At 39.4% G+C, this 22,437-nt stretch overlaps 1 protein-coding gene across 1 annotated transcript; it reads right to left on the bottom strand.

The window, feature by feature from the left end:
- Positions 1-9,843: 9,843 nt before the first annotated feature.
- Positions 9,844-10,545, bottom strand: LOC147497155 (uncharacterized). The gene has a single exon (XM_086562783.1). The coding sequence runs from the start codon at positions 10,543-10,545 to the stop codon at positions 9,844-9,846; it is 702 nt and encodes a 233-aa protein (XP_086418909.1).
- Between the last annotated feature and the right edge of the window lie 11,892 nt (positions 10,546-22,437).

The following is a 22,437-nucleotide window of genomic DNA, read 5'->3' as shown; positions in this document are numbered from 1 at the left end:
AACAGACCTGATCAAGGTGTGACCTTGGCTGTCTAAAAACCCGCCGTCACATGCGTAGGAAAATCTCTGTAAAAAAATCATGAGTTTTAAGGACAAACTCATCTTCTCAAAAATAGATTCATTGAAAAAATTATCGATTCCACGCTTTAAACTGAAATCCACAAGTATCTTCTCTCACCACAGACGACACCATAAGATGTAGGGGATTTTATGAGTTCCCACAATCCTTTGTTGATGTCTTCACACCATGTTCTAGTTTAAAGTGTATCTACCGAAACCAATAGGAGTATTTGATAATATGGATTGAACCATGAAGTGGCTGCCTACGTATCCTCTTTCAGGAATCAAGTCTGCCATAGTTTTTTATGGGGTTGAATAGCATACTGAGTGGGGAAGAAGAGATAACCAGAAGTCGACCTCCAGATAGCCGTCTCTATATCTTGGCCATTAGGGATCCATCCACCATTCCTATACTGTTGCTTCCTATATATAGTGACTTATGGAAGACCTTCTAATAAGGTCTCCTTGGCCACCAAGAAACCATCCTTTCGCTAGGGTTTCCTCTTTTCTTGTCAGAATAGGATCAATATCAGAATCCAAGTTATCACATAGAAGGAGGCATAGTTGGACTTGGTTTCCATCATATTCCTTTAAACCTAGAAGTCTGCTTTAAATGGAACACCCATTCTAAACACGTCCAAGAGTCCTTCTAATACTGAAATACAGCTGTACAAGGTCATCATCCAGTTCTGGACCAATTCCGGAACTGACTTGCCCAATACCCGAACTACTTCACGGGGAACTGACTAGTCAAACTAAAGGAACTGTCCTGAACTTTGCGGAATTGACCACATAAAGAAATAGCACTACAGAAACTCCAATGCAAAGTACAATACAATCCATGTAATATCTTGTGATTGGTCAAGTCAAATGCATATACAACTGATAAAAGTAAAATAACGAATCAGTGCAATCACTAACAAATAACAATTTCTAAAATTTCAATACTTAGAGCAATCCAAGGAATACATACCAATTTGCAATGACGAGGTCCAAAGTGAGCCAATGTGCATAACATTTATGATTAACAAACAAAAACTCAACAACATACGCATGTATTATTACATGTGATTCAACTCTCGCATATTGCCAAATACTTGGAATCAGGTCCCCCATATTGTAGTATATAATCATGTACACCTAGCCCCCTTTTTATACTTAACATATACTACAATATTAAGAAATTGTAAATAAGAAAATGAGTATCTTTTATGCAAATGAAAACATAGAAATGGAGCATTCACCATTAGCTTTTAATATCAAATCCCTCAAAACAAAAACAATATACTTTTGTACCCTTCTTTTTGTTTTGCAGTTTAATAGAATACAAGTTGAGAACAACCTATAAGATTTATTCAACAATAATAAGCTTTTTCTATAAAAGCACAGAACTTTTAGATAAAGATGTACAAACAAATGACAGTTTCATAGGGAACAACTTACAATAACAAAAATAAATAGAAGAACAAAAATAGGAGTTTCAGTTTCAGTCGCATAGTACCTGTAAGCCAAACAACATTCTTGACATGGGGCAAAGCCCTCCCTTTGAGTGTCCTTCCTACTCCTTTGAGAAAAATGTCAATTATTTTTGAGAAAATAACTTCGGAAAAAATAGCTATCGGTGTAAAATGAAAGTGGAAGAAAGAACTAAGTTCGCAGAAACCCAAATAACATAATAAAATTGACATTTAACAAAAAATTATATATTATATATTAGGTAACACATTATAAATTTACAGTATAGGCGATATTTACCTAATATATAATGTATAATTTATGCTGGCGGTATTGAAATGCGAGTTGTACAAGATGGCCAATATATAAAATTGCTAAGGAGTTGGGGATTTGATGTTAACTTCATGGCTAATTATTTATTTGTATGAAATGGGGTGCAACTATCAATCTAGGTATGAGTTTGATGAAAGCGGAAGACCTAAACTGAGGTTTGTTAAACATCTAGTGTTTGTTTCAACAATTAAGTTCCTTGGACAATTCGGTACTACAAAGAACTTTTCTGTTCGTGATGATCCACCACTACTAGGACCTTAGGCATTTCCACCACCATGCCAAGTATTTGATGATGATGATGAACATAAGGTAATTTTTTATAAAAGTATTTGAGACATAACGTAAATTCATTGTATTCTCTCATTTTGTATGTTATGGTTAAATAAATGTGTTGAAAATATTTGCAGTCATTGAAAAGAAAATACGACCTGATTGTGTTTGATATGATTTCATGGGAGGCTGTAATGCTATCGAAAAGGCCCCTACTAGGAACCAGTAAAGGTGATCCTAACCACCATGTGGCTACGAAGCCTCAGAAGCCATACATAAGTTATAATCTCCCATGTGGAACAAAGGTGACGAACTAGTACAACGAGCTCTTATGGTGATATGGATTAAATCCTTTGTATAAACAATATTTTGGACCTGAGATCGTGTCTTTTGTGTCTCTTTTGATGCGTTGTAATGGAATTACTGAATCTGCAATGTATGGCACAACCTCCCTTTGGCTTTAATCAACTATCCAAGTTTTGTTAAATGTATGGTCATGGGAGTTTTTTCCTCTACAAAAATACACTAGTGTCGAAAATGGTGAAGTAGAGTAAATTGTATCAAAAATGTTTTGAAACTTCCATCTTATCTTATGTGTCCGTTTTGTTGTCGTGAAATGGGGTTCTTTTATAGGAAATGTATGACAGGGCCTGCTTTTTTGTTTTAATTAATGATAAGGTTATGTTAATTATAATTATATGGTAGAACATGGTAGTTTTTATCTGTGCAAATGTATATCGGTAAAAAAGATGTCAATGGTATGGCAGAACATGCTAGTTTTTATGTGTACAAATGTATGCCTGGGTAACAAAAAATATTTCTATGCCAAAAAAAAAAATGGTATAATCTTTCCCAAAAAATATAGAGAAAAATATATCCAGTAGAAAGAGAGAAGTCAAAACATGTAGTGGATGATGATCTTTCCCATATATAAAGTACCAATATACAAACAAATCCACGAAGCACCAATAATTTATACTGGAAGCAATTATGTTGTTTCTGAAATGCTAATATCACCAGAGGCATCAGAGATCAATATATTCCCAAAAAGGCATATAATGTCTCAAAGGTAGTGTATGTTGTCTTAGACTGGATATTATATATATGACGTGGGCACTAAAGATCTATATATTTTCAAAGAAGGCATACGATGTCTCAATTGAGCATTTGTTGTCTTGGACTAGGTGATGTTGGAAGTGTAGGCAAAAGTAATTAATTAAAGTCTAGTAGCAATTAAAAACTAAATCCAATAGCATGTAGTTTAGTTTGTCCATCCCGTGACCCAACCACTATACGTACATTTTTGTGTTTTTTCACGGTTAACCCTGATTCTACCAGCATCGTTCCCTATTCAACCCACAGGCATGCAGGTCAAACCACAGTCTAGAAGGTCTTTGGCACCATTTTTGTGATCATGGCCCTACTTCGGTCGAAATTGACAGGCTCATTTCGCAGTAACTGATCTGCAAAAGTCAGTACGAAGACCCTGCAATTGTACGAATCTATCTGCTTTATACAGTCATTGTATTTGATATTCCACTCTCCCCAAAGCTTCGATTGTGGTACACAACCTTTGTCATGCATTAAGAGGGCGTCTGGAAGCAGTTTACTGAGATTTTCGAGGTGGAGTGTAGCGTTGGCAATAGCCTCCGATAGCGAATCATATATCCAACAAACCCAAGTGGGGAAGTTGAAAACCACCAGTATCTAATGCTGGTTTGTGATATTCAAGGGAATCATCATGCCCTTCGATCTGGTGACGTATGGGATGCAAGTGTTTTCTTGAAGTAGATCTCTGAAGGTCATCATTTGGTCCCATAAAAGGTTGGAAGCAAGGACAAAAATCTTTTGTTATGTAGTCAGGCTTGGATTAATAAAGCTCATTTGAACAGTCCCATACAATGATTCCTACCTTACCTGCATCAGTTGAAACAAAAGTTATTTGCACGGTTTCAGAAAGCCAAGAAAAAGTACGAGAAAAGAAGTGGGTTTCGGTCAAATAATTGGGATCAATGTGTCTAAGATGACAGTGTAGGATTTTGATGGATCATGTTTTCTCAGTACATCATCAAACTTCACAAGTCTGTTATGGGTCCTGTCTAGAAGGGCCATGTAGAGCAAAATGACCTTGGCAAAAAATAAAATAAAATAAATAATGAATTTATCAGTAGGACGAAATAGGTTGGGAATTAAGTTGGCTAACTTTGGAGCAGAAGTTTACAGACCTCATCATTTAGCTATTGATTTGGGATAAGCAAGTGGTAGCTACTCATGTTTATGTCCAAGCCTCGACCAAAAAACTTGAGCTTTTCCATGTTAGGAACACCATTGCGCTTAAGGTCCTGTTCGTGGTACCACCAATACAATTATGCAAGGTATTTTGATTCTGTGCATAACGCGGGCTATAGAGGCATACTTCTCCTAGGAATGATGGTGGAATTCCTCTTTATTAATGGGCTACCCACAATCATGTGTTCCAGTAGCTGGTTATCACATAATTCACCAGCTTTCTCTTCCAGAGCACTGAATTTTTCCACTACCTCAATGATCAACTCCCTAAATGTGCATTTTATTACCCTTACATTACTGTATTATAGCCCTTTTTACGTATAATGAAAAGACAACTTATAGATTTTATTGTCTTTTTTATATTACAGAGCAATTTAGACCACTTATCATAAAAGTTGCATCTTAGCACCAAAAGAAGCCTTATTTATGCTTATTATGAAGACTCGAAGCTGCTATGAAAGTGCAGAAATAGTCAAAGTCAAATGACAAAGGTCAAAGACTCAAAACCAGAGAGCTAAAAGTCAAGTCCTTAACTCAGAAGACCAGAGATAGATGTCCTTGATACAAAAGAAGGCTTTGTCTAAACCTAGCTTGATCAAGAAGAAATGAAAAAACAAAAGCAAAAAGCAAAAAAGGAAAAACATAAAACAACATTGGTGAGGTGTCTTGAACTCTTGATTGTAGAGGGAGAGGGCAAATCAGTCTTTTGTAAAAGTAGGGGTATAAGAAATCAAAAGTAGGATGAGAGAATGCACCTAGACTTATTCTAGTGTCATGTAGGAGTAGTGTAGGATTTATTTTTATTAGTCATTTACATTCAAGTTGTTTACTTTTTGTTCTTCATATCAATCAAGTTATTTCTTTCAAGTTTTTGTTTTCAATAATTCAATCAACAAAGTCTTTTCAAGTTTTCTTCAATTATTAAGTTGTTTCTTTTCAATGCTTATTCAATACAACTAGAGTTAACAAAAACAAGTCCTAAAAGCTAAAGAAATCTACCTTTCCTTCTTCAAAACTCCCATTCATTCAAGCTCTAAACAATTTATGGTGAACCTCACTCAAATCTTTGATCTTACCATTATATTCCAAGCTTCAAATAACTCCGCCGTCATGGATTGAAGGAGCATGAATGCTTGGTTGAGCACTTAAGGAGGGAAGCTTCACTCTACCCCTTTCATTTCTTGCTTTTTTCAATTTTTGTTGATATATTTTGTTATTTTTCAATACTAATTTTTTTTATTTCAAATCTAGGTTTGACATTCAACTGCTGGAGAGGAGCTGAAGCTGCTGCCAAAAGACAAAACAACTTGGCCAGAACAGATCGGGCGACCGCTTGCATGTCTACCCCTACTGGTGGCGCGCTTCTGCCTGGCCACCTCAGCACAGTTGCATCTCATTTTTTCACAATTCGTTCATTTTTTATGCATGGATGTAACTAAGGATTCGGATTTTATAATAGAGTAGTATAAATTAGTGGACTTTGTTGTAATAGATAGAGATAAAAAGAAAAAAAAAAAAAAAAAATGAATTTTTGATTAATTATGTGGATGAATATGAGTTGAGCACTTGGTTGAAGTTGTGAAACTTACCAAGAGTTAGAGTTTTCATTGCCTTGGGAAGTTCAAGTGTGCGAAGCGAGTCGTGAATCATACGCTCACGCACTTTGAATCAACTTGGTAATCAACACTCTAATTAACCTACCAACACAGGATAGGCTTATCAAGAAAAAGGTACTATATTCTTCATGTTGCTGTCTATGCAATAGTTCTCGGGAGAACTCAAAGCATCTCTACTTTTAGTGTCCTTACTCAAAAGAATTATGGGGATGAGTTAAATCTATGCTGGGCTTGGATCAATCTATTCTTAATTCAAACAGTGAATGACATAGGATTATGAGGACTTATAATAGCCCGAACACATCCCTAGTCGAGATCTATAAAGTATTTGTTTGTGCAACAGTGAGCTTCCTGTGGATGGAAAGAAATCAAAGGAGATTCGAACACAAGTCTCAACCTTGTGAAGTTGTGTGTTCTACTTTGATGAGCACTATGAAGGTATACTTACAGGGTTTGCTTGCCAATGTAAAAGTGAACCAAGATACGCAGGTGCTCCTTAAGAGTTTAGGTATTGTTACTACCTTTAGAAACAGGCCCCTGCAAGAGTGTATGTGGACTAAACTATTAGGTGATGTTGTGAAGCTCAACATTGATGGCGCGCTATCAGATTTGAGAACTAGAAGTGGAGGGACAATTTGTGATTACTTTGGTAAGGTTCTTCCAGCTTTCACTGGCTCAGGTGGTATGAGGTTAGTAATTTTTCAAGAGATGAAGGCTATCTATGAAGGTCTAAGAGGTTGTGAGATGCTACAAAAGAGTAAAATTATAGTTGCCTTTGACTCTATAAGGGCTATTCATATTTTACTAAGAAAAGAACCTGAACCTTGGTACTGTGGCAACTTGAAAGCAGCTATTTTGGATATAGCATCTAGGATGAACCTTGTTGAGTTTGTTCATGTTTTTAGAGAATGTAATAGAGCTATTGATTATTTAGCATCTCAAGAGGTATTACAGGGTTGTAACTACTTTGTACCTCTCTAGAAGCTCAACTTCTAACCATTGTGGGTGAGGACAAAGCAGGTCATGTTTATATAAGAAGAAATCAATAAAACAGGGGGGTCTGTAACCCCAAACCTTATTAAAAAAAACACTCTAATTAAGATTAACTCTAGTTAATCTAGATAATCTAGTTAATCTATTAGTATTAGTAGTAGTGTTAGTTTACTTTATGTTTTGGGCCCTTGAAGGCAAAGTTGTTTAATTATTAAAAACCCAGATTGTGGGCTTTTTAAGTAGACCTTTTTTGTAACCTAAAACATAGAACACTTGAACGGTTGGGCCTAATTCTCAGATCATACGCCAACCAACGTCGCCTTCTCCTCAAGCAGCGTGTAAGCACACCTTGAGAGGTAAATTCTAAACCTCCTCAAAGCCCATGTAAGAGGATACCTTATGTGTTCAAGCATGCTTACGTGATTGTTTGAATTTTAATTTTTACACTGTAATTTAAATTCACGCAAAAGGCTGAACCCGAGCCACATAACAACTGTAGGGGATTTTTCGAGGTTTCCCTGATCTTCCTCTGTGCCTTGTGATCTTGGAACCTTTAAATGAATGGAGAAGGGATGAGATGATTGTGAGTTCAGGGTTGAACCATCTGACGGCTGCCTACGTATCTCCTTGTTTTTTATGGAGAATCAAACCCTATCTTGCATAGTTCTTAAGAGCGAAATCCCTATGGTTTATATAGGAAGAGCTTTGAGAGTCCTAGGGTTAGGGCTGTCTTCACCGCTTGTGAGTTCCTTTCCATCTTTGGACTCTATCTTCCTATTAGGAATTCCCTCTTTATAGAAGTCTGAATCTAGACCATATCTTTTGAGAGGTAAGTTTCCTTATTGAACATAATGTCCTATTATTTATGGGAAGATTATATCTAGAAGGTAACTATCCAAGATATGCCATTGTGATTCCTTCCTTATCATCAAAGATTGCCCTCATCAGTTTCCCTCTGTTCAGGAACTGTCCATGTTAGTTCCTAACGACTTGGAGAACTGTTGCGCTTGGAGGCGGTTCGTCATGTGGCTGGCACATGTCCACTAAACACTCATGCTGCGCATGAGATTACTTATTTATAGAACTGATCCGATGGTCCTCGCCTCATTCTGGACATCTATAGTCTTAGGTTATTCCCTATACATGTGTCATCTGTTCAGTGATGGGAAATCCCCCTTACAGATGCCCCCTCTCGTGCCATCCAGCACATGGGCGCTTGAAGCGATACTGCTTTTGGAGCGAGAATCATTTTCCTAAACAATTACGGAAACTGCTTACATAATCAACTAATTAAGGCTCTAAAAAGATGGCTCGAACAGACACGCTGTTTCCCAAAAAAGGTAATGATGGCAGTTCCATCCGAAAAGACGCACCGCTTGAGCTCATCCTAACCATCCAGCTTATCTGTATATAAAGGATCTAGTGAGAGAATTCTCATTATCTCTTCCGCTACCTTTTTCATATTGAACCTTTTGATCTCCCGCTAGGGTCTAACCAAAACTTGAAACTTTTCCTCTTTTCCGATCATGAATCCCAACTTGTCACTTGTAAACTTCGGAGATCTTTCTCTTTGGAATAGATCTGCGAGAAGTTCCACATCCTTGAAGATATCAGTCTGGAGTGGGGGAGGTTATCTGATGAGTTAGCCTACAAGGAGGTGGCGCTCATCACCATTGGTCAACTTAGGGCCGGACTCACTCTTCCTTTCCACCCATTGCTGAGAGAGTGTCTGATCCATTTCAATCTTGCTCTTGGACAGGTAGTGCCCCTGTTCTACAGAACTATCATGTATTCTGCCCTTCTTGCCAAGAGATACAGATTCTCTCTAAACCGTTGGGTGTTTGGTTATTTTTATGAGGTCCGGCATATTCGAGACTAGTCCTTCTACTACCTCATGACAAGAGACAAGAACTCTCTGATCGTCTTTTTTGAGGGAAAGCAGAGTGATGAAGGCTGGGCTGACCACCATCTCCTTGTGCTGGGTGATGCGTAGGACGTTCGTCTTTCTGATAATGATGGTGAGATTGTGGGAATTCCTGTTCCCATAAAACACACCCATGCTCCAACCAGTAAGTTTTCTTACTCATGTACTTTATAACTTGATATAAGAGTCTTTTGCCTAAACTTCTTTGCTATTATCCCTTAGATGACTTTTCTACCTGGAACCAATTAACTGCAACTGACGTTGCTACGGTGGAGTTTATCAAGAAGATCCCTAAGGAACAAAGGATGCCTTGGGTGATAGTTCCTGATCCCACCCGTCTTTTTGAATACTTGAACATGTCTACTGAAGAATTGCTACAACTTGTCCTTGGCTTTTCCCCTTTTGGGATAAATACTGTGAATTCTGGGCGCACAATACTTCCCCCTCCTGTGGATCAGGATGTTGGACTTCTTCTTTCTCTAGTTCAGGATGATTCCTTCTTAGTTACTAAAAGAGGAGGAAACCGCAAGGAGAAGAGTTCTGTGGCCGCCTCTGGTGATACTGCGGCATTGGGCCCAGTTCAGGAGCCTGCTGTCAGTGATGATTGTGTGATCACTGGTGGGAGAGGCCCCGAATTGCCTCATTAACTACTGGCTGCTAATAATTTTAAAAGGGAAGTGCGTGTGTCAAATCGTCATAAGCAGAAGAGAGCTGATTCTACTTTTGATGTTGCTCCATCTAGTAAGAAAATGAGATTTCGTCCTTTTGTTATGAATGAAGAAACACCTTTTAAGGTTCCCACTACTATTCCCCCACCTGTTAAGTCTTGTAAGAACATAGCTGTACCCCACTAGGAGCGGGTGGTAGGGGTCCTACAATGTCAATTCCCCACTGTGTGAATGGCTATGGGCTGTCCAATGGGTGCAGTTCTGTTGTTGGAGCATGGATAAGTGGAGCGAATCGTTGACACTTTTCGCACTTACGGGCAAAAACTTGTGTATCCTTTTTCATATAAGGCCAAAAGTATCCTTGCCTTAGGATCTTGAGAGCTAGAGTTCTGCCCCAAGCATGGTTGCCACAAAACCCTTCATGAACTTCTCGCATAACTTGTTCATCGAGATCTGGGGAGAGACATCTGAGATGAGGTCCTAGAAATGACTTCTTGTACAGATCGTCTCCTACGAGGGTGAATCTTTGTATCTTTGCAAGAAGGTGCCTTGCTATATTCTTATCTTTAGGGAGTCTCCCTTCTTTGAGGTAGGACTTATATGGATCCATCCAAGTTGGAGCAATGGATGGAACAACACAAACTATTATAACTGGGACCTGAATGCTAGATTTCTCCTGGAACTTGATACTGATTGAACGAGACTCGCTGTTGCCCAATATTGAGGCAACATATGCTAAAGCATCTGTGTGTTTATTGGCTGACCGAGGCAACTGATAGAACTGAATGTTCTCAAACTTGCTCTGAAGGCCCTTTATCAGTTCCAGGTATTTTTCCATTCGTTCATCCCTGGCCTCGTATCCACCATCAACTTGAAAAACAACCAGCTGTGAGTCACTAAAAACTGTTAGGTGTGTCAGGCCCAGATCGAGAGCCATTGTGAGGCCAACAAGAGTAGCTTCATATTTTGCCTCGTTGTTGGAAGCATTCTAACCTGACTGGATGGATTTCTCCAATCGCTTATTGTCAGGAGTGACTAACATAGCTCCAATTCCTGCGCCTTTGTCATTTGAAGATCCATCCATAAACAACTGCCACCCAGAGCTTAGCTCCCAAGGATCTAGATGGTTTTCTAGAGATTCAGGCTGGATTCGATCATATGAACTAGGGGTAGTTGACTCGTACCCTGTGTAGGTCATTGGAAAATCTCCCAAGAATTCTGCTAGTGCCTGACCCTTATTTGAGATTTTGGGGACGTAAATAATATCATATTCTGACAGTTGCACAAACCATTTTGCTAGCCTCCCTAACTTGTTCAATTTGTCTAGAACTGACTGCAATTGGTACTCTGTGATTACTCTGATAGTGAAGGACTGGAAGTATGGTCGCAACTTCTCTACTGCAAAAACAAGTGCTAGAGCGACTCTTTCGAGTTTTGGGTACCTTGTTTATACTGGAAGAAGCGTGTGGCTCAAGAAATAGACAGGTTTTTCAACCATCTTTTTATCCACGCGTATTAGTATAGAACTGATATCGTAGTCAGACGAACAGAGATAAAGACCCAAGACTTCTCCCTCAACTGGCTTGGAAAGGATTGGTGGTGCCCCCAGGTATGTTTTGAGTTGATTAAATGCTTTCTGGCATTCTTCCATCCATGCAAATGAGGTATTCTTTTGCAGTAACTAAAAAAGAGGTTTGCACTTATCTTAACTCTTGGAGATGAACCTGTTTAGAGCTGCTAACCTGCCCGTAATGTTTTGAACCTCTTTCATATTTTTAGGTGAGGGCATATCTAGGAGTGCCTGGATTTGATCTGGGTTTTCCTCAATTCCTCTTTTAGTAACTAGATACCCCAAAAACTTCCCTGATAAGATAGCGAAAGCACACTTTGTAGGGTTGAGCTTCATGCGGTACTCCCTGAGAATGTCGAATGCACACTTCAGGTGGAAGAGATGATCTCCTCGTCTTAGGCTTTTGATCAATAGATCGTTTACATACACGTCCACAATGTCACCTATCAATCCTTTGAACATCTTGTTTACCAATCGTTGGTATGTAGCCTTTGCATTTTTCAGTCCGAACAACATGACCTGATAGCAGTACAGGCCATCCTCGGTTATGAAACTGGCATGCTTATGGTCCTCTTCATGCAAGGGGATATGGTTGTAACCAGACAACCCATTTGTGAAAGGCAACAGTTCATGTCCAGCCATTGCATCCACTAATTTATCAATTTGTGGCAGAGGGTAGTTGTCCTTTGGACATGCACGGTTCAGATCCCTGAAGTCGATACAGATTCTCCATGACCCATTATTCTTTCTTAATGGGACAATATTAGAAATCCAAGTGGGAAAATTGATTTCTCTGACAAATTTAGTTGCCTTCAGCTTTTCAACTTCAGCTTTTATAGCCTTGGATCTGTCAGCACCTATTTTCCTTGGTTTCTGCTTGACTACTATTGCATCACTGTGGACATTGAGTTAGTGGCATGCTACATGGGGATCAATTCCAGGCATTTCTTCAAATGACCAAGCAAACACGTCCTTGTGCTCTCGGAGGAACTGTATCAGAGCCATGCGCTCTTCAGAACTCAACATGGTGCCGATGAAAGTGGTTTTTGGCGAGTTGCCTCTCCCAATATCCACTTCCTCCAACGGCTCCAGTGAGGGGGGATCCTGCCTTTCTCTTGGGACCAGGTCTGGGAGAGGGGGATCCAACTGTAATTGCTATTTGGCGTGTTGCCCCACCTCTATTGGTTCAAAAGGGAGTGGGGATTGCTTTGTTGCCAAAGCATAGCACGTATTAGCAGCCACCTGATCTCCTCTGATTGTCTCAATTTTCCCATGATGTGGGAATTTTAGACATTGGTGATAGGTGTTGGGAACGGCTTGGAGTCTGTGTAGCCAGGTCCTCCCTAAAATCATGTGATATGGTGTGTTAGCTTTTACCATAACAAAATTTATGATAAGAGTTACCGAACCAGTGTCTACAGGTAATTGGATCTCCCCAACTGTGAGAGCTTTGTCCCCACTGAATCCATACAGGTTTGAGCTGGTGGTAACCATTTCTGGATCTGGGATCTACAACTTTTTCAATGTATCATAGTAAAGTACATATGCTGAACTGCCTAGGTCCACCAATATGCGATGCAAATTATAATCTCTAAAAGGGAGTATGAGAACTAGCGCATCCTCATGTAGACTTTGGATGTTAAGGCAGTCAGCTTCAGTGAAAAGAATGAGCGGATATTTCTGGGGTACTACGTTGACCTGAGCTCCGGTAGTCAGCTCACTGTTCATGATCCTCATCTGCTTGGCGATGCACATTTGATATCGTACACTCTTGTCAATGACCTGTCCACTTCGTTTACTTGCTTTACCAGAAATCATATTTATTTGGAGTCGACCGTTGAGCGGTCCAGTACCTAGGGGGTCCTGAACTGACGTGCTGATCTCCTCAGGCTGTATTGCATTTGCCTGTTCATGTGCCACAAATTGTTTCAAATACCCCCTTTCAATCAGATCTTATAGTTCATTTTTTAGGGTCCTACAGGCTCTGGTGCTGTGACCTTCACTCTTATGGAACTTGTAGTAGGTTCTTTGGTCTTTGGTACCCAGGGAACTTGGCTTAAGCGGAGCTAGCCATTTGAGGTAACTCTGATTTTTGATCGAGTCTAGAACCTCATTTGACATTTTGTTCAGAGGGGCAAAGTTTCTGTCCATTGAGGGAACAGCTTCTTCTGCTCCTTCCACACATGGCTTCTTCTGTTGCTTTCCATCTGCACTACTGGCTACATTTTGGTATTTCCCTCTGGGCATTCGTCCCTTTGATGGGGATTCAGCCCTTTGGCGACCACGATTACGGTCTCTCTTTTTATTTTTGAGGGGAAGAATTTCCATTCCCTTCTTGAGGAACTCTAGGAACTGTCTGACTAGTTTTCTTCGCTTCTTGATGTCTGTTCCAGACATCTTCTTCCCACCCCACATGAGTTTCAACCCTGTCAAGGAGTTCTTTTAAATCACAGGGTGGTTTCCTGGAGAGAGATCCGAATAAGGCGTTGTTTTCATCCAACCCTTGTTTAAAAGCTATTATAGCAGTCTGTTCATCACAAGACTCTATTTAGATTGAAATTTCCATGAACTATTGCATGTAGGATCTTAAGGCCTCTCTATCCTTTTTCTTGATGTTGAATAGTGCATCGATCTGTTTAGGTTGATGCTTGTTGCATGAGTACCTGTCTATGAAGGTCCTAAATTGTTCTTCGAGGACTGATCGGATTCCGGGTAACTGTGGTACCACTGGAGCGTAGATCCAGACAAGGAGGCTTTGAATTCCTGACACATGACATGGTCATATCTCTCATATTGTCACATAGTGGCACGATACCTGAATACGTGATCCACCGGGTCTGACTTGCCACTAAAGACACTGAACATCGGTTGTCTGTAACCATGGGGATATGGTTTCCTCATCACCCATGATGTGGAAGGAGATCTGCTTGCCCCTATTATGGTGGATTGAACAAGGGAGTCTTGCATTTTTCTCCCCTTGCCTGTCATCCGATGCATCTGACGGATCAGGTCATTCTTCTCAGTTTCCCATGCAGCCTCTTTGGTAGAATGCTTCTTTGTCTGAGCTCTTTTTCTGTGTCGAGGGTCGACATCACGATCCTGGTCGGTTGACTCTAGTACGGATGCTGTATCCGAGTCCTCATCTGAGTTGCTATATTCCGACTCAGATGTCTCGCATTGAGCTGGACCCCCATGCCTTGGGTTCTTTGCATGACCACATTCTGGAAGGTCGTCATCATCCAGATCAATGAGTGGCTCCTTTCCTATGTCAGATTGATACAAATGCCTCAGCAGCTGTACTTCTCGTTCAAGATTGCTCCTTTGCTGTTCTAGAGCCTGTAATGCCTAGCTTGCCTGAACAGACTTTGGGTTGTTGAGGACATCATTCTCACCATCTTGACGCTCTTATTGAGCGTTATTCCTGGGGCCTACACCGAGAATTGCTGGTGCATCGGTGCTGGTCATGGGTCTTTAGAGGGGGTTGTTCACATCGTGGTGACCAGTGTTGTCACCCCCTTCAGGTGTCTCATGCTCTTCTTCTCTCGCTGGATGTGGTAACACCACCCTTTATTTTCACCACAATCACAATAGAGAGTTTTTGTAAATCAGGGGATTTTTGAGTTTAGGGATTTTTTGAGTTTTCTTTGATCTTCCTCTATGCCTTGTGATCTTGGAACCTTTAAATGAATGGAGAAGGGATGAGATGATTGTGAGTTCAGGGTTGAACCGTCTAACGGCTGCCTAGGTATCTCCTTGTTTTTTTTATGGAGAATCAAACCCTATCTTGCGTAGTTCTTAAGAGCGAAATCCCTATGGTTTATATAGGAAGAGCTTTGAGAGTCCTAGGGTTAGGGCTGTCTTCACTGCTCTTGAGTTCCCTTCCATCTTTGAACTCTATCTTCCTATTAGGAATTCCCTCTTTATGGAAGTCTGAATCTAGACTATATCTTTTGAGAGGTAAGTTTCCTTGTTGAACATAATGTCCTATTATTTATGGGAAGATTATATCTAGAAGGTAACTATCCAAGATATGCCATTGTGATTCCTTCCTTATCATCAAATATCGCCGTCATCAGTTTCCCTCTATTCAGGAACTGTCCATGTTAGTTCCTAACGACTTGGAGAACTGTTGTGCTTGGAGGCGGTCCGTCATGTGGCTGGCACATGTCCAATAAATACTGGTGCTGCGCACGAGATTACTTATTCACAGAATTGATCTGATGGTCCTTGTCACATTCTGGACATCTATAGTCTTAGGTTATTCCCCATACATGTGTCATCTGTTCAGTGACGGGAAATCCCCCTTACAACAACCATTAGGAAGTCATTTCCCAATATAGATAAATCGGACGTTGCTTGATTCTTGAAGCACTAGACCAAACAAACAAATTAAAATAAATCAACTAGAGGCTAAAATAGTCATGCTCCTCCAGAAAAGGACAAAAATATAGCCATGAGGATTTAGAGTAATCAGTTACCAGATTCCGGTGGACCAACTACCTTCCTCACTCCCCTCCCCCAGATTCATCGTGAGTGAGATTCTTGGTTGCACATTACTTGGTGAATTGATTGTTTACTCTTCTGAGCCGTGCAATAGATCCATCCTAGTCTCGCGCCAAATTGTTCCTTTGAACTGGGCACAGTAATTTATAGACCAACAAAGATTTTCAAAACTCCAAACTTGCAAAAAATCGAATTTCGATTGCTTGAGCATGCACTGCATAGTTTGCGCATGTTAGGATAGTTTTGCTATCTTGCTAAAAGTGCATGATACTGCATTTAGGCACTATAAGTATTAGCGAGAATAAAACTTTCTCATCCTCCACCTACTAAGATGGCCAACGAAGTAGTGCAAGCTGAAAGGCCTCTCTCTAACTTCTACACACTGTTGCAAGAGGGACCTCCATCTTGTATATGACTCACACCGCTCACGAGCGATTTTTGCATTCCAATAAACGTGTTCAATCTTCTACCTATATTCCATGGGTTTAAACACGAGTTACCGTATGAACATCTACGCCGGATATATGAAGTATGCAATAATTTTCACCATCCGGGCGTCACCGACGATCAAGTGAAGCTACGAGTGTTTCCTTTGACACTAGCTGGTAAGAGCTAGTCATGCATGGTTTCTTTCTCAAAAGCCCGATTCCTTCGATACATGGGAAAATGTTATGTTCTCCTTCATAAAGAAGTACTTTCCACCGAAGAAAATAGAAGAGATAAGAAGTAAGATAGAGTTCTTCAGACAGAGTTAGAGTGAGACATTTTCTGAAGCATGGGATAGATTCTCTGACCTACTCCATTCATGTACTCACTATAAACTTGAAAAATCCACTCTTGTGCAATGTTTCTTCAAAGGTCTTCTCCATGAACACAAAGTAACCCTCGACATTATGAGTAATGGTAATTTTTTGGATAGAGGTGCAACCAAAGCTTTAACCTGTCTTGAAAACCAAGATGAAAAGAGTACCCATTGGGGTGATATAAATAATTCCAGAACAGCCCAACCCAGTACATCTAAGGCTAGTGGTATTTTTGTGGTGAAGTCCGATCCAGAAATCAAAACTATAATCGAAACCCTTACAAGAAAGATAGATGCCCTCACCACCAAACAAAAAGACCAAACCCCTAATCCTATCATGAACATAAATACCTCACCATGCAATTTCTGTTTAAACTTAAATCAAATAGATGCCTCCTGTTCTTTGATCACAAACCTATCATCATTTCAACCAGAAGAAGTATGTGATTTCAATGTACCAAATGCACCATGGAGACAACATCCAAACTTCGCATGGACTAATAATCCATAAACCCAACCACCTCCAGATTTCAATAAACCACCAAATACATTCAGACAAAGACAAGGTACCTATAACAATCAAAACAAAGCATTGGTTCCATCTCATTTTAACCAGAACTACCAAAACCCACCTATCAACAACCAAAGAGACCTAGTTCTAGTTGCACCATCAACTAGTGTCCAAACAGGTAAACCTACCGAAATAATCCTATCTATCATACAACAACAATCCCAAATTCTACTATCCATGCAATAATCTTGAATCTTGTTAACCTAAGACAAAACCCAAAAAGGTGTGTTCCCAGGACAAGCTATATTCCAAACCCTAAACCAACTAACACAACCTTTGAAGCAACAAGTGATGTGAACAAAGCTAGAGCGCTAAAAATTCTTTCATGATCATCCTATCTACGAGGATTAAATCATCTTTTCCTCGATATATTCCTTCCCCATTCCATTCCACCTTTTGCCTTAAAATACATCAGTAAGGTAACCGGACCCTCCATTTGGAGTGTGTGGTTGTAAGTACCAGAGCCTTAGTCCATGTATATCTCGCATATTCTTTGTAAAACACTGTTTACTTGTCGTTTAAGTAAGTGTGAACCTGTGGAGCAAGTATACAATTTTTCTTTTCTTTATTTTACATTTCTTTTTCAAAATAGTTTTTTATTTTTCTGTTCCATTAATGCTAGATTCTCGATACATCAATAGTTATGTGATTTTCCAAAAACAAAATGGAGAAATGGATTCTACACATACCAACACCTAGAACAACTCAATCTAGGGGCAGTTTGAGATCAGTTTTGCTTATTAAGGGTTGCCTATATCACCGCGCTATTCGCACGGGTCAAGATATTCCATGTCTTGTGCAATAAATCCCCCAACTCGCGTAGCTGAAGCTCTGTATGTCTAGATTGGGTTCGCCCCAGAACCGACACAAAAGTTGCCTGAGATTACCTATTATGGTTTGTTTTAAAAAATTAGCATTTAGAATCACAACTTTTGAGTACGAGTATCTTAAAATATCTCTCCATATTTTTCAAAAACTAGAGGATATAAAAATAAAAATTATACTCTCCGGAGTAACCAAAATGATACCGGATTCTCAAAGAATTTTATCTTCTTACCAAAACCTCTATATGGTTAGAGATAACATTTTCTTGAGAAAACCAACTAAAAAAAAAAAAAGAGACGAGTTGTCTCCAAACAAGAATTAAACAAATAGAGTAACCTAAAGTGATGCTATTCTCTGCTTAATTCTATATTTTGCCTCTACCTCTCTATTTGTCTCGTGAATTTGACGTTAAAAGACTCAAAGTTGTACAAATTTTCAAAGAAATCTTTCCCTTTTTCAATCTCTTTCTTTCTAAAATTTTTCAAAAATGTCTTCTATTATGAACAAAAACTCTCCACCTAGCAAGACTAGATGGATCAATTTCAATGATTGTGTGCAAGTACTTCCTAAAGAACTGCAACTGAAGATATGGACACATATGCCAAAAACCACTCCTGGTTTGGGTAAGAGTTCATACACACGTAAAAGACGAGTTATGAGAGAAGGCTGGTGCTCGAACTGTCAAATGTCAATTTGTCCCCCAGTCTTTAACCTCATAGTAAAAATTCAGTTTTCAAAGTTTTCATGTGCCAGCAGCCTGCGCACTGAGCACAGCTGAAGAAAGTAATCCAACCATCTTGTTGGGATTGAATCAAGTTTTCAAAAACATCTAAGTCTTGAGAATCTGACTTAAAATGACCCACCATTTAAATTTTCAGTTCAAACATATTCAAAACCCAAAAAAATTAATTAAATTTTTTCCTTCTTTTGTTTGTACATATTTCCCTTAAGTTCTTTTCCGTTCTTTCCTTTGTTTGTTTTCATCTACCGTTGGATGTGAGTGTACCCTATACCATTGAGCAGAATTTTCAATACTGATCGTTTTGGTACCTCACGGGTCAGGATCGGACCAGTAACAAAGCGCGGATCGGCTTTTGAAGTTGGCAAGGCACTAAGGACATGATCGAAATTACTTGATTTCATTTGGGCTTGGGCCAAAATTTTGCATAACTTAAAAAGGCATGTGCCTCGCACGTGCCATCAAACTTATTTATAACTTGCGACCGCCTAACCGACATCATCGTCCCCAAACTTCACAAACCCTAGCCACCCCAACCTAGCTCGCACCTGCCCTTTATAAGCCTGCAACCGCCCACCCACCTATACACACCACCACTCCAAATTTTTATAGCAAGCTCTATTTTTAACCCCCATTCCAACTAAAAATCACAATCTCATCAATTCCTACTCCAAATGGCTTGAGTTCCGGAGCAAAATTTTCAAAACCTCTTCAATTCTGATATGTTTGAAGTGCACTTCAAGGCTGAGATTAGAAGAAGAGGATGGGAACCTTTGGTGTTGTTGGAAAGTGCAAGTTGTTCTTCCTCTCTCACTCTTTTATTTTATAACCGCATGCAACGAGGGGAGCATGACCGCATCATGGCTGTTAGGGATGACCAAACATTTGAGCACACTAAAGATGTGGTGAGTTATGCTCTAGGGATTCCTTTAAAGGTCTATACTCAGACAGAACAATCCCTAGACAACAAGACCATCAATGTGATGATGGTAGAAATACTTATCGAGGCTAGGAAAAATTCCACATCACACTGCGCATTTTGGAATTCGCTATGAATGAATCAATTGGCAGTATCTCAGTGGAAATCCTTCAACTTGATAGGCTCAGCCAAGCCTTCTGATATCGGAAAGGCGATACTCCACATCCTATGGATTCTTTAGGAGTATAAGAACATTGCCACATTCGTTTGGGAGCAACTCTGCAAACCCAGAAGGTCCACCGCCCCTCTACTAGTGCTGGTCACTAGGATCATGCAACACTGGGGGTTCGATACTACAGACGCTTTAGTAAAGGTAAAAGACACTACTTGAGGTCCTATCTATGCCTAATGCATCCAGAAACTCTGGCATCCACCTGCCGCCAGAGCCGCCGAGCAAGCTGAAGAAGATGTATTGGTAGTGGTGGAAAGGGTTTTGCTATTCATCTTAGATTCTTTGTTTAGAGGAGGATTTTTGATGGATGAAACACTAAACTTTGTAACTCTTCTCTCCTAGTGTCTTCTGGCTATTTGGAATTACTCTCAATCTTAAACTTGTATTGAAATGAAAAAGAAACTTGTATTGAAATGATTAAGAAAACTTGTATTGAATTGATTAAGAACTTGGTTTACACTAAAGCTTGAAGAACATGAAAATGGAAAATAAGTAAATAACAATTTAATTTAAAAACATTTAATCTACTCCTAATGACCAAATATTTTGATCTAGGGTTCTTCTCCTAACAAACCAATTGGTTTGGACCCTAAAACTTGGTTAAGAAATTATCTACATCTCTTTGGATTATATAGGACACCATTTACAATTATACCCTTCCTTTTAGAAACAAACTCATGGGCTTTCGACCTAAGCCCACACACTAGAAGCCTTGAAATTGGCTTTAAGTCCCTGGGTTAGTAGCTTTCACCCTATGCCATCAATTCTAGAGAATAGGGTTTTGAGATAAAAATAAAATAAAAAAATGGAGGCGGAGATAAAAGCTCGTTGGCTAGAGCGTTGGAGCGCGACAATTCAGACTAGAATGGATTCGTAGAGCTGTTAATTAAAGTGAGTAGATTAGTTTTCTATTTCACGTCTAACTTTACTGTTAAAGGTTTCTGCTCATGTTTTCGATTAATTATTCTGTTATTATTATTCATCCTATCGTGGTTAAAATTGGTTAAACTGTCTTTTGTAAACTCTGTTGAATTGTTAAACTATGTTGAAAAACTCTGAAATCGAAATTTAAGGGCTCGTTAACTGCGTCCCGAGCCTAAGATAAAGAAAACGTAATGTGTGTTATTTGATCTCTTCTTTTGTTGTGGTTTTGAATGGGTTTGATGTCGGGGGTTATATGTTTGATGTTGGTTATTGATGATTGGGGATGATTTGGTGCTGGAGAATGGGTGCTGTCGAAGCTTCGACAGGCGTTAATGGCGGTCGGATCCAAGGTTGATACTGCGATACTGTGGTGGTGTTGATTTTGTAGTTTGAATTGTTATTTTGTATTATGGGTTGGTTGATTGATGAATGGGGGTAGTGAGGAGGTTTGAGTGTTGATTGAAAGCTTCAAGGATGCGACAATGGCGGTCGGATCTTGGTTGGGGAGTGATTTTCGAAGTTTATAGGTTAGAGTTTTGTGTGTATTAAAGTGGCAGGGGTTTTCGCAGAGAGGCCAACCGCTGGGTTGAAATGGGATGAAGAGGAGAGATGGTGGTGGCCGGCGCGCGAGAAGGTGTGGTGGTGGAGCTGCAGCAAATGAAGAAGACGACCTGATGGTTTCTCTTGGGCCTGGGGCTTGGGCCTTAGATGGTTGCTGGGCCGAAATCTAATTTTGGTTGTTGGGCCAGAATTATTTCTATTTGTTTTGTTTTGGGACAGTTTCTTTTGTTTAGTTTGGGCCCGATTTAGGTTAAGTTGTTTGGGCAAAAAACTAATTAGTTTTCTTGGGCTGGTTTCTAAGTTTTGTTGTGGGCTTAAGTAATTTTTGTGGACCTGTGGGCCAGAACTAAGTTGTGTTTCTTTGGGCCAATTTCATTAGTTGTTTGGGCCAGTTCTATTGTTATATTGGGCCAGTGCATATAAATTAAAATAGATCCAATGGGGTCTTTAAATATTTAGACTTTTGGGTTTTGGTTTCGAGCTTTGATTGTGGACTTTTGACTGTATAATTGTGCTACGTTTTATGTTGTAAATTGTATGGACAAATCAAATGTTAAAATAGTGCGGAAGCCTACATAATTGGTTAGTCATTATATAAGAAAGATTTGACGTTGAGGTTGTGTATTTTTGACACGTGACGAGAGTGAAATCTTAGGAGACATAATATTCCTAAAACGTTATAAAAATGTTAGGCGGTACGTTTGGAGAAATTATGACATTAAGTGGTGTGTGGAAATTGTTGTTATGTTAAATGATATCATATGTTAGGATATCTATTAAATGCAATATCTTTGAGAAATGGATATAAACGCTCCATTATTATATATGTGAGATGCTACTATGAGGTATTATAGTATGTGTGGATATTTTCCCACGGGATTGTGGCTTAGTATAATAATATATTGGCACGTGAAAGAATGAAAGTTGTTATGAGATGTATTAAGATAATTCTAAATATATTTGGTTTAGTGCAATAATGTATTTGACATGCACGGGATATTGAAATGATTATTCTGATATATAAATGTATGACACTTGAATAAATTATGTAACGAAAATCCTAGAACTTAGCTACCACAACTCATGTGATTTGGCCCTTATGATGGGCGTATGTGGTATGATTGGCCCTTCGGGCGTTTCATTGAATCTGAATGGCCCTTCTGGCGTAAGTAATGTGATTGGC

This window comes from Coptis chinensis, chromosome 5 (assembly GCF_015680905.1).
Source record: "Coptis chinensis isolate HL-2020 chromosome 5, ASM1568090v1, whole genome shotgun sequence".
In the NCBI taxonomy this organism is placed as follows: Eukaryota; Viridiplantae; Streptophyta; class Magnoliopsida; order Ranunculales; family Ranunculaceae; genus Coptis; species Coptis chinensis.
This window is presented reverse-complemented; position numbering and strand designations above follow the sequence as displayed.

Bases quoted from the DNA above. Each gene is read 5' to 3' on its own strand.
- LOC147497155 (XM_086562783.1), bottom strand. From the start codon at position 10,545: ATGGCTCTCGATCTGGGCCTGACACACCTAACAGTTTTTAGTGACTCA.